The sequence below is a fragment of the Delphinapterus leucas genome, chromosome 1 (assembly GCF_059928025.1).
Source record: "Delphinapterus leucas isolate spDelLeu-1000000601 "Yukka" chromosome 1, BTC_Dleu_Yukka2, whole genome shotgun sequence".
Classification (NCBI taxonomy): Eukaryota; Metazoa; Chordata; class Mammalia; order Artiodactyla; family Monodontidae; genus Delphinapterus; species Delphinapterus leucas.
Genome location: NC_143129.1, coordinates 130,353,663 through 130,367,394, shown reverse-complemented (window position 1 = coordinate 130,367,394; position 13,732 = coordinate 130,353,663). Strand labels below are relative to the sequence as shown.

The 13,732-nt window shown below is 32.4% G+C and overlaps 1 protein-coding gene across 1 annotated transcript in view; it reads left to right on the top strand.

Moving 5' to 3' along the window:
• Positions 1-12,451, top strand: part of LOC149750731 (leucine-rich repeat-containing protein 7-like) — a 139,552-nt gene extending 127,101 nt beyond the window's left edge. Inside the window, exon 5 of the mRNA XM_030759985.2 lies at positions 12,122-12,451. Within this exon, the coding sequence (XP_030615845.2) occupies positions 12,122-12,215 (94 nt within the window). The 3' untranslated portion in view covers positions 12,216-12,451. The remainder of the gene's footprint in view (positions 1-12,121) is intronic.
• The last annotated feature ends 1,281 nt before the right edge of the window (positions 12,452-13,732 follow it).

Below are 13,732 nucleotides of genomic sequence, written 5' to 3'. Positions count from 1 at the left end.
GACAATTCTGTGAGGATAGCCTAATGGAAGACATGGATGGTAAAAATACTGTGATCAGAAATAGGGTATTTGTGTGTCATGATCTGTTAGTAGAGAAATGCCAAGGGAAAGTGAAACCCAGCATGTGACCATGTTTCAAATTATGATATGCCATAGTGATAGTGTATATTGTGGAATCAAATAGGTCAAGAAACCATGAAGTGAATGGATTGGGTAAGCCCTGGACCTGAATGTCAAAGTCACTTATCTGTGGAAGTGGATGTAAAATCTAGAAAGTCTATTGAAAGTTGTAGTAACATTTGGAAGTAGATGAAATTAATCAATGGTATTGGGATGCAGGTAATGAGTTGCAAAGTAAGACTGGCATTTTAATAATACAAAAACTGACAGGATTTGAGCAAAATCCCTCAGTCCTTTGTCCACATGAAGATGGGGAGACTGGGAGAAACTGAAGTTCATAGGAAAGGCATTGAATGAATCTAGTGTTTCCAGTAAAAGACAAAAGGAAGTTTATCAAAGGGAATTTAAAGGGAAAATTTTCACCAATAGGGTTGAGGAGAGGGAGTAGTGAGGATGGTTTCTCTATGGATCATGAGAAGAGGATGTAGGTGAAACTAGAAATGAAATAGAATGTAAAAGAATGAGGTAGAAGTTTAGATGAGGCTCTTTACAGTGAATGGTTTGTGAAATAATTTGAGGCCTTTAGTAGAAAGTGTGGAACATCAAGGAATAAACTATGTTTGAATAAACCATATTCTACCTCAAATGTAGAATATGGTGAGGGGAAAGAAAAACGTGAAAAGTATTCTCCAAAACACTTAGACCAAAATGCAACTTTCTCATAAAAGAAATAAATATTGCTAACTTATCACAACAGGACTATAGACACGTCCTTGACTTAAGTCATAATCCAGGGCAGATGAATTATTTTGATTTCTAGCTCTTTAATTCTAATAGCTCATTGTATTTAGGAATCGTGGTCAGGTCTTTGAGAGTAGAAGTCAGATGATAAATTACATATTAAAAAGCTTAAAATCTATAGTTTTATTGGCTATGCTTCTGGATTCTTTTCATATAGTTAACTTTTTAAAAGATAAATGAATATAACTGATTTCATCAAAAAATGTCTAACACTAAAAGAAAGTTTGGGAATTCATTAAAATATTACTCAAAAAAAAGTCAATTTAAATAGTATATCAATTTTAAAGTCAGCATTTTTTTTTAAGATATATTGGGTTGGCCAAAAAGTTCATTTGGATTTTTCCCTAAGATGTATGGAAAAACCCAAACGAACTTTTTGGCCAACCCAATAACTCACATACAGTAAAATTCACTCTTTTAGGTGTATGGCTCAGTGAATTTTGACAAATGTATATAGTTACGGAATCACCATAATCATTAATATATAGACTATTTCCATCATCCCAAAAAGTTCCCTCAGCCCAGTCATCCATTGATCTGATTTCTGTCCCCATGGTTTTGCCTTTTCCAAAATATCATATAAATGGTGTCATACTTTGTGGTTTCTTTCTTAACACTGATTTTGAGGTTTATTCCTGCCATTTCAAGAATTGGTACTATATTCCCATTTATTTCTAGGTAGAATTCCATTGTATGAATATAGCACAATTTGTTTATCTCTTCCTCAGTTGATAGACTTTTAAGTTGTTTCCAGTTTGGGGCTATTAAGAATAAAGTGGGTATAAACCTTTCTGTACAGGTGTTTGTGTAAGCATCTGTTTTCACTTCTGTTGGGTAAACACCTAGGAGTAGTTTTCTCTGTAGTATGGTACATGTATGCATAACCTTCTAAGAAATTTCCAAACTGTTTTCCAAAATAACTATTTCATTGTGCATTCCAAGCAGCAATCTGAGTTTCCATTGTTCCTCATTATTGTCAGCATTTGGTACTGTCAGTTTTTTTTTTTTTTTCTATTTTAGCCAGTCTAGTAGATATAGTATCTCATTGTCATATCTCATTGTAGTTTTAATTTATAGTTTAAATGTCAAATTAGAATCTTTCCTTGTATTTATTTACAATCTGTATTGCTTCTTTGTTAAAAGTTCAGATTTTTTGTTCATATTTATTGACTTGTCTTTTTATTATTGAACTATAAGAATTCTTTATAAATTCTGGCTAAAAATCAGATATTTGTTTGATCTTATGACTTATCTTTTCACTTCCTAAATAGTGACTTTCAAATATAAAAAGATTTTCATTTTCATGAAGCCCTATTTATAATTTTTTTATGGTTTATTCTTCTTGTCCCTGTCTAGGAGATCATTACTAAATTCATAGTCATAAAGATTTTCCTCTATGCTTTCCTCTGGAACTTTTGTAGTTTTGGTTTTACATTTAGGCCTATGATCCATTTAAAGTTGATTTTTGTAAATATATGTAAGGTGTGAGGGTTGTGGTTCTCTTTTTTATTTATTTATTGCATGTAGATATCCAACTGTTCCAGTTCCAAGATTATCTTTTTTTTTTTTTTTTTTTTTTTGCGGTACGCGGGCCTCTCACTGTTGTGGCCTCTCCCGTTGCGGAGCACAGGCTCCGGACACGCAGGCTCAGCGGGCATGGCTCACAGGCCCAGCCGCTTCGCGGCATGTGGGATCTTCCCAGACCGGGGCACGAACCTGTGTCCCCTGCATCGGCAGGCGGGCTGTCAACCACTGCGCCACCAGGGAAGCCCTATCCTTTCTTTATAAAATTATCAGAGTACCTATTTTGTAAATCAATTGATCATATGTGTTTGGATCCATTTCTGAATTCTCTATTTTTTATGTTAATCTATATGCCTCTCCTAACACCAGTTTTATACTATCTTAATTACTGTAGCTTTGTAGTAATTCACACAGTCAGGGGATGTGAGTCCTTCAACTTTGTTCTTCTTTATCAAAATTATTTGAGCTCTTCTGTGCCCTTTGCTTTTCCATATAATTTTTATAATCAGCTTGCTAAAAAATATGGAATTTTGATAAGGATTTATTGAATCTGTAGACCAATTTTGGCAGAATTGACATGTCAAAAATATTGAGTATTCCTTTTTCTGAACATAATATATCTCTATACTTATTTAGATCTTTTAAAAATTTTTATCAATGTTTTGTAGATTTAAGTTTACAAATATTGTGCAGGTTTTGTTCATCTTATTCCAAGTATTTCATGTTTTGGGGACAATTATAAATAATTTTTCTATCATAGAAATATAATTGATCATTGTATATTGACCTTATATCCTGCAACTTTATTAGATTCACTTATTAGTACTAGTAAATACTTTGTAGCTTTGTGGGGGAAGGGATGTGATTTTCTATGTAGACTCTCATGTTACCTGTGAATAAAGACAGTTTTATTTCATCCTTTTCAACCTGTACTTCTTTTATTTATTTATTTAGCCTTATTGACCTGGCTAGGACCTCCTGTATAATGTTGAATAGAAGAGGTGAAAACAGATATTATTGCCTTGTTCCCAATCTTAGGGAGAAAGCATTCAGACTTTCACCATTATATATGATTGTTACTTTTTTTTTTTAATACATTCCCTTTATCAGGCTGAGGGAATTTAAAATAACACATTTCTCACTTCCTTTTGAGCTTTTACCAGCAGGGCTGTCAGAGTTTAGATTTCTACTTTCAAACTTTTCAAGAAAATCAAGGCTTTCTCTATGATGCTCTTCAACAGTCATGCAATCTCTGACCACTTCCTGGTTCCAAAGCCACTCCACATTTTTTAGGAATTTATTACAGCAGAATCCCAATACCAGATACCAAAATCTGTGTTAGTTTTATAATGCTGTGTAAGAAATTACCACATACTTTGTGGCTTACAACAACACATATTTACTATCTCTAAGTTTCTGTGGGTCAGAAATCTGGTCATGCTGTAGCTGGGTTCCCTGTTTGAGAGTTTCACTAGGCTACCATCAAGGGATCAAACTGCAGTCTCATCTGGAGGCTCAACTGGAGAGAAATACATTTTCAAGCTCATTCAAGTTATTGGCAGAATTCATTTTCTTGCTGTTATAAACCTGTGAGCCCCAGCATTTTGCTGGCTGACAGCTAGAGGCCACTTTTGCCTCCTAAAGGCTGGTGCAGTTCCCAACCAGGTGACCCTCTCCATAGGCAGTTCACAACATAGCATCTTGTTTCTTCGAGGCCAACAGCAGAGTAGAGTGAGTATCATAGCAAGATGGAGTCACATAATGTAATATAGTTATGAGAATGACATCATATCCTATTTGCCACATTTCATTGATTAGAAGCAAGTCACAAGTCCTACCAATACTCAAGAAGAGAAGATTTTACCAGGGCATGAACATCGGAAAGCAAAGATTATGGGGTCCACCTTAGAATCTGCCAAATCTTTGAAATCTGTTTTGCTGAGACTTTTCCCTGTCAATAGACGTTGAATTTTGTCAAAGTTTTTCTTAAAAAAATATCTATTGACATGATGATACAAATAAACCCTACCTGGTCACGAAGTATTACACTTTTTATAAATTAATGCCTCTGATTTGATAATATTTTGTAAGGATTTTCCCATCTATATTCATGAGGCATATTAGTCTGAAATTTTTTTCCTGTATAGTACTATTCAAGTTGCCTATGTTTTCTTGAGTGATTTCTGGTAGTTTGTGTTTTTTAGGAATGTGTACATTTCATATGTTTTCAAACTTATTGGTACCTCATTTTTCATAATATTTTTTTATTAGCCCTTTAATATCTATAATATCTCTAGTGATACTCTCTGTTTCATTCCTGGTATCAATAATTTTTGTCTTCTTTCTTTTCTTACTTGATCAGTTATACCAGAGATTATCAATTTGCTCTATTAAAAAATAGACTTAGGTTTCATTTACTTTTCTTTATAGCTTTTCTGTTTATCTTCTTAGATACAAGAAATCTACAAAGTAGTTAAGTCATGAAAACCCTAGAATATGAAAGTTATAGTTTTAAGTGTTAGCGTACTAGTTTTAGTTTTAGATGTGAACTTTATAGTATAGTCTGAATGCCTTAACCAAGTCACTGGTGAAAATTATTACAATAAAATTGAAATAACAACTTCTCAATGAGAAAGTAAGGACCGACATTTATTGAGAACCTAGAATGTCTCAGGCTTTTAGATTATTTCATTTTCATCTTCACGACAATTATGAAGTAGATAAATATTACCTATGTAAATTTTTACATATGGAAATGCGTAAAGATAGTATTTAAATTCCTGGGCTCCTTTTATTATATTTCACAAATCCTGAAGAAACATTTTGATTTTGGTTTAAATTAAAAGATACAATTTGAAAAATCTGTACATTCTTAATGCTCAACAATAAGGAAATCGCTAATAAATTATGGTACATCTACTGGATGGTTATAAAGATTATTTATAGGGTGATCATATGTCTCTGTTTGCTCAAGTCATCCCAGTTTATACCTCTTGATGTGGCATGATTAATAATAGTTCCCTTTTAGCACTCCAAAGTGTCCTAGTTTGAATGATAGATTATGTAGTCACTCTGGTTATACAGCAAATTTGAAAGATAATTACAAAGTAAAGGGAGAAATCATGATACAAGTTTGCAGTGATGTTAAAATAATTAATTGGAAATTAGGTCAAAATTAAATACATGAAATGGTAATAATAGTTGTGTTAAGGAGGTGGAATTATGAGCAACATTTTTCTTTTCTCTTTATTTTCTCAATGTTCTCTGATAATGTTAGGTTAATTTTATAACTTTAAGGTTATAAATTAAAATATTTAGATGTAAAATATCTTTCCAATTAGAGTAGGAGATTTGACATTGGCTCCTTAATCAAAACTTATATCACTTGTATTTTAATTTTGTTTAACTGTTCTAATGGAGGTCAAATGCCTGTAATATGTTTTCATTAAACTTCTAAAGTAAATGCAATTAGAAAAGAAAAATATTGAAACAAGGATGTCTGCAGCCAATCTTAATCTGCCTATTCCAACAATAAAATTAGCACTGATAAAAGTATTTAAATTAGTATTCTAGTTAATTTTGAAAGATCAGAATAAAAACAATACCAAGGAAAAGTAATAAAATTGCTCCAGTTTAGTGAGTTCTTAATATGGGGTGGGTAATCATTTACTCATTGGAGCAACTCTGGAAGTGGATATTAGTATGATCATTTTATAAAGAAGGAAACTGAGTCTTACAAAGATTAAGTGTTCTGTAAAAGTTACAGAGATAAATAATTGAAAGAACTGTGATTCAAACAGGTCTTCTGACATCAATGCCCATGTGCTCAAGCACTAAACATTTTAGGTGTCTGATTCTACTGTGCTTTCTTTATTGCAATTTGAATATGCTAATTAAAAAATTTTTATTGGAGTATAGTTGATTTACAGTTTGTGTTAGTTTCAGGTGTACAGCAAAGTGAATCAGTTATACATATACATATATCCCCTCTTTTTTTTTTAGATACTTTTCCCATATCGGCCATTACAGACTATTGAGTAGAGTTCCCTGTGCTGTACAGCAGGTTCTTATTAGCTAGCTATTTTATATTTAGTAGTGTGTATATGTCAATCCCAATCTCCCAATTTATCCCTCCCCCCACCTTATCCCCTGGTAACCATAAGTTTGTTTCCTACCTCTGTGACTCTACTTACGTTTTGTAAATAAATCCATTTGTACCCGTTTTTTTAGTTTCCACATGTAAGCGATATCATGTGATACTTGTCTTTCTGTGTCTGACTTACTTTACTCAGTATGACAATCTCTAGGTCCATCCATGTTGCTTCACATGGCATTATTTTGTTATTTTTTATGGCTGAGTAATATTCCATTGTATATATGTACCACTCCTCTATCCATTCCTCTGTTGATGGACATTTAGGTTGCTTCCATCTCCTGGCTATCGTAAATAGTGCTGAAATGAACATTGGGGTGCATGTATCTTTTCAAATTCTGGTTTTCTCTGGGTATATGCCCAGTAGTGGAATTGCTGGGTCATATGGTAGTTCTATTTTTAGTTTTTTAAGGAACCTCCATACTGTTCTCCTTAGTGGCTGTACCAATTTACATTCCCACCAACAGTGTAAGAATGTTCCCTTTTCTCCACTTTTAATTTCAGCCATTAATAAAATGAAAATGTTTCCTTAGAGAGAGAATTGTTTACCAGTATATATTTTTAAAAATACTTTGAATTTTTTAATAAATCAGTCAAATGTGGAAAACCACAGTTACTTTAGGAATGTGAAAGCCTTTAGGAATGTGAAAACCTTTCATTAGAGTTCCCTTACTTAGTGTAAAATGTTGGATTTCATTGAGTATCTTGGAGGAGGATAAAGACAGCCCATGACTTTCATCTTCATTGAGTTTATCTAGCTTGCTAAGGAATATCGTCTTCCTTGCAGGTCCTTGTAAGTTCCTCTGGAAGTTGTGATGTTGACAAGTGGGACCACTGTCCCTATTAAAGCTACAAAATCATACCATAAAATTAATAATGAATAAAGTTGAATATCTGTTTAGCAGACCTACTGAATATATATTTTCAAATAATATGTTTTCAAAATACAATACTAGATTATTGCAGAGATTAAAAAAATTCCTTGTCCTCAAAGAATGTATAATCTATTCCAGGAATAAAAAATTCCCAAAACTTGTATAAAATATAATTGTTATAAGCATTTTGCTAAACCTATGAATATAATGCTGTGGGGAAGATGAGGAAGAAAGCATTAATTTTGAATCTCAGTGCAGAGTAACCATTCAACAAATTCTTAAGTAAATTGAAATTAAAAATACACATGCTATTAAACAAGACATACTGTATAAATATACCTTTTAATTCTACATTTTTAGGAAAGAAAGATTCGATATACAATGTCAACACATCTTTGTTTATAAGCAGACTGAAACAACTGTCTTACTTTGTATTCTGGTTTTTTCATATAACTTATTTTTGGCAGTCCAATTTTGCAATTGGAATCTGCCCAGTGTAGTCAATTCTTAAATCCTTAGAGAAGTGTTCTATGTAAGAGCCAGATTTTCTTACACGATAAACTTTGCCAGAGAAGCAGCCTAAAGAAATATATTTTTTATCAAAAGAAGTAGTACAATGTAATACCATTTAGTGCATACATGTGTGGAAAAATAGATTAAGGTAAACTGAGTAGTTCAAACTGTCCCTATAACTAGAAAATTGGTGTTTTTAAAGGATTTTTATTTATTAATAGTTACAATGTTAAATTATTAGATAAAAAGTTTTAACATTCTTCTCATTTTACACATTTTAATCTTCTTTTTTGAAAAGTCATAAATGATTTCTTTTCTCAAATGACTATAGAAACGAAAAGGACATCAAAGTAAGATAGTAGTTAAATTGAATTGTAATCTATTGGACATCTGTGCCATTATCATAAAAACTATTTTACTATCAGGATATGAGCTCTAATGTATTATAGAAAGCAAAAAATAGAGAAAAAGATCTACAATAATTTCTTTTTAATCTTATAGGATAAAGTTCAAAACTTTGCCTCAAGCATTAAGTATCCTATAAATCCTGTCCCCTACTAATATTCTCAAATCTTAATTTCTAATACTCTTATACATAAAGTATTCCCTCTAGAACTCATCTTCTCTTTGTCACCCATCTCAGGTGAATTCTTACCTCTATGTTATAGAACCCCTCACTCCTCCCCTGCCTCCTTTCTCTCTCTTTTCTGTTTTTATGAATCCTACCTCCCTTTGGGAGCAAATTTATGGAAACATCCTCTATGAAGCCAGATACAAACAATCCAACTCCAAAATACAAATTGAACCAAGATATTTGTAGCAAAAATAATACATATAAGATCAGCGTCTTAAGAGTGTATAAAGAATTCCTACCAAATTGATATACAAATATTAATTGTGTTTAGTTTGGGTCCCCCAGCAGAAAAGTTTAGAAAGTAATTCAAGCAATATATTTAGAAAATAATCTAAGAAAATACCAGTTAAAGATATGTTATCAAGCTATTTACTATTATGGACTACTGGACCTTAATCTTTGTGGGAAACACTGAGAAACAGTTTAAACATATATCACAGACTTGTTAAGCACAATGGGTGAGGGAGCTGAGGTATTTATACTCCTTCTAGTCATTAGCTGAGACCTATTCATAGGGACATTAATCTCTTGTAACCAGCAATATAACTTAAGTAAACTCTTGTACACCAGAATATATGTTAAAAATAAATAGAACATATAACAGAAATACAAACAAAAAACTAGAAGCAGCTGTAATGTTCAATTAGATAGAGAATGATAAATAAATAGTGGTATATTCATACAATGGAATACTATGCTATGGTGATCAGTCATCTACATCAAAATGAATGAATTTCATTTAACTAATCAGTGAATTATTTAATAATATGAATTATTAAAAGTCTCAGAAAAATATTCATAGTATGATTTGATTTATATAATGTTCAAAAACATGCAAAACCATGTGACTTTTTTTCTTTTTTTAGGGATTTAAATAGGTGTGGTAAAACTCCTTAAAAAGCAGAAAAGTAAACATCATTCAGGAATTTGTGGAGCAAATAGATGTAGTCAGGGAGGGACACCTAGAGGGTGTTAAAGGCACCGATTCTATTAATTAAATTATACTGTGGGTACATATATACTCTTTTATTTTTTTTAACATCTTTATTGGAGTGTAATTGCTTTACAATGGTGTGCTAGTTTCTGCTTTATAACAAAGTGAATCAGCTATACATATACATATATCCCCATATCTCCTCCCTCTTGCATCTCCCTCCCACCCTCCCTCCCTATCCCACTCCTCTAGGTGGTCACAAAGCACTGAGCTGATCTCCCTGTGCTATGCGGCTGCTTCCCACTAGCTATCTATTTTACACTTGGTAGTATATATAAGTCCATGCCACTATCTCACTTTGTCCCAGCTTACCCTTCCCCCTCCCTGTGTCCTCAAGTACATTCTCTATGTCTGCATCTTTATTCCTGTCCTAACCCTAAGGTTCTTCAGAAACTTTTGTTTTTTTTTTAGATTCCATATATATGTGTTAGCATACTGTATTTGTTTTTCTCTTTCTGACTTACTTCATTCTGAATGACAGACTCTAGGTCCATCCACCTCACTACAAATAACTCAATTTCGTTTCTTTTTATGGCTGAGTAATATTCCATTGTACATATGTGCCACATCTTCTTTATCCATTCATCTGTCGATGAACACTTAGGTTGCTTCCATGTCCTAGCTATTGTAAATAGAACTGCAATGAACATTGGGGTACATGACTTTTTTTGAATTATTGTTTTCTCAGGGTATATGCCCAGTGGTAGGATTGCTGGGTCGTATGGTAGTTCTATTTTTAGCTTTTTAAGGAACCTCCATACTATTCTCCATTGTGGCTGTATCAATTTACATTCCCACCAACAGTGCAAGAGTGTTCCGTTTTCTCCACACCCTCTCCAGCATTTATTGTTTGTAGATTTTTTGATGATGGCCATTCTGACTGGTGTGAGGTGATACCTCATTGTAGTTTTAACTTGCATTTCTCTAATGATTAGTGATGTTGAGCATTCTTTTGTGTGTTTGTTGGCAATCTGTATATCTTCTTTGGAGAAATGTTTGTTTAGGTCTTCTGCCCATTTTTGGATTGGGCTGTTTGTTTTTTTGATATGGAGTTGCATGAGCTGCTTGTAAATTTTGGAGGTTAATCCTTTGTCAGTTGCTTCATTTGCAAATATTTTCTCCCATTCTGAGGGTTGTCTTTTCATCTTGTTTATGGTTTCCTTTGCTGTGCAAAAGCTTTTAAGTTTCATTAGGTCCCATTTGTTTATTTTTGTTTTTATTTCCATTTCTCTAGGAGGTGGGTCAAAAAGGATCTTGCTGTGATTTATGTATAGAGTGTTCTGCTATACCCTTTTATATACATAAAACATTTCATAACCAAAGATTGGTCAGAGGAAGAGAAACCATGCAATGAAACTCATATATAGTTTTCCAGGAGTAGGGGGAAGAGCAGGAAGAGTATATTAGAAGTCCAGAAGGAGAGAACAATCAGTGATGGCAACTGTTGCTAGGCAGTGTGGGTTACGAAATGAAATGAAGTTAATGGAATTAGGGCTTAAGAGCCTTTTGTGAGTGCAGTTTCAGTAATAGAGTTAGGGTAGATGCCAGAAAGCAATAGCTTGCGGAGTAAAGTAAAAAATAGTGAGTAGAGGCAGCTCTTTAAATAATTTTGTCAGTAAATTCAAGGAAGGAGATAGGTTGGAATTTTAGGGGAAAGCAGATATAAACAGTATTTAGAAGTATTTTGTGAAAGAACATGGTCTTGTCTAAAGCCTAGATAAAGACATTAAAATTTTTAAGTAGAAATTTAATTATTAAAAAATAATATCCTTTTAAGAAAAATCCTGGAGTTAAATCTTTTTGGTAAAACTTACTTAAACATTTCAAATAATTGTTTTATCTAAGTAGTAAGATTTTCCCATAGGATATTTTCTCAACTCTTTTAATGCTTCTTAAAGTCTTTAGGATTCAGTTTAATTACTGTGACAATGTTTTTATTCAATGCACATGAATTGGATCAATTTGAATTATAATGTACATGTATGTTGGGCCTGCATTAAAGAAATTATCAGTTAAAGGGACAAAATACTCCTTCCCTTTTCCTGTTGGGCAGCTTTAGTCATCATTGTCACAAACTGTAGACAAATTTTAATGATTAACTGAATGAGTAGATAGCATTGCCTGACTATATATGTGAATATGCTATTGAGAAAGAACATTAAATTTAAAATTACAAAACATGTCATACAACTTGAAATTTCCATAAAAATATCTCACTGGTGTGCATAAGGTTAGGGCAACAGTAAGAAATGATGTCTCTGACTTTGGCAATGACATAAATCTCAGCATAGGAAAGCAGTGTGGAGGTGGGTGAATGCCAATTTATTTAAATAACAGGCAAAATTTTCAAGCTGTAACAACATGCTCAGTAAATTCTTCCATTACTGTGATACCGAAGGAGAGTTGAAAATGTATTACACTTCTATTTTTTCTCCTTAGAGATCTATTTTTTGTTCTGTTTCTATGGCAACATCTATGCAATGACTAAACCTTTAACTCCTTTCTAGACTCCCTGATGGCTTCACACAGCTTCTAAACCTGACCCAGCTCTACCTGAATGATGCCTTTCTTGAATTTCTTCCAGCCAATTTTGGAAGGTAAGAATAAGAAGTTTAAATGATACAATTTTCTTTCACTTTAGATAAGTACTGTACCAGCACCAGTACGTGAGGCTTCAAAAGTGACCATTAGAATTAAAGACACCCTCATTCTTGTCCAGTAAATGAGACCATGTCAATTAATGAAACATTTTGCAAAAAATAAAGTTAGGTCTTTACATGTCATTAATAATCAAATTCCAGATGAATTAAAGAGTTAAATATAAAAAAATAAAATCAGAAATGATCTGGAAAAATATGCACATGGATATTTTTGACTCTTGGGTTGGAAAATGCCTTTATAGCATAGAAACAAAAGAAAATATCATAAATGGATAGATTTGAATTTGTAAAATGCTTTTAAAATAAAATAATATTAGAAAATATTTTTTAAATTAAGGTAAAACAATAAATAGGAAAATATTTCCACTGAATATGGAAAATAAATTATATCCTTAACTTATAAAGAATTCTTACAAATGAGTATGAAGTTAAAGTTCTCATTAGAAAAAAATGGGTAAATGACACATACTGGCAGTTCATAATAAATGTACAAATTGACAACACAAAAAATGTTTATCATCATAAATAATAAAAATAGTGCAAATTAATATGACAACAAAGGGCCTTTGTGCTCTAGCGTGTTATAAAAAGTGTAAAGTTATTTATAGACTATGAGGAAAGAGATAACCTCACACTGCTGATGAAACTGCAGAATGTTATATACTCCTTGCAGGGCAGTGTGCTTTAAAATATTTGAAAATATTTACAACCACTGCCTTTGTAATTCATTTCTAGAAATGTATCATATCATCATGTATCACACTAGGATTTATGGACATGGATGTTTATCATTATTTACAATATGAAAAATATGGAAGCACACATCCATCTAGGAGATTGGTTGAATATATTATGGTACATCCATATGACAATACCATGTAGCAATTTATAATCTTGCCTAGAGGAATATCTATTAATTCCTATGATGTTATGTTCAAAACATATCATAGCTATATATAAACTGTGTTTTCCATACTAATATGAATGTACATGAAATAAAAGACTATTTCCTTGGAAGTGAAATTATGGATGATTTTTATTTTCATCTTTATATTTCCAATGATTTCTAGATGTTCTAGAGTGAATTTTTTTCTTTCAGTTTTATTGAGGTATAATTGACACAGCACTATATGAGTTTAAGGTATATAACATAGTAATGACAAATTTATTACAAAATGATTAGGACAATAAGTTTAGTTAACATCCATTACCTCATATAATTACAAAGAAAAAGTTTTTTGCCTTGTGATGAAAATTTTTAGAATTTACTCTCTTAGGAGCTTTCAAATATACCATGTGCCATACAGCAGTGTTAACTATAGTAATACTGTTGTGCATTATATCCCTAGTACTTATTTATCTTATAATTGTAAAGTTGTGTCTTTTGACTACCTTCACCCAGTTTCCCCCACCCCACCCCCACCTCTAGTAACCACAAATCTGATCTCTTTTCTATGA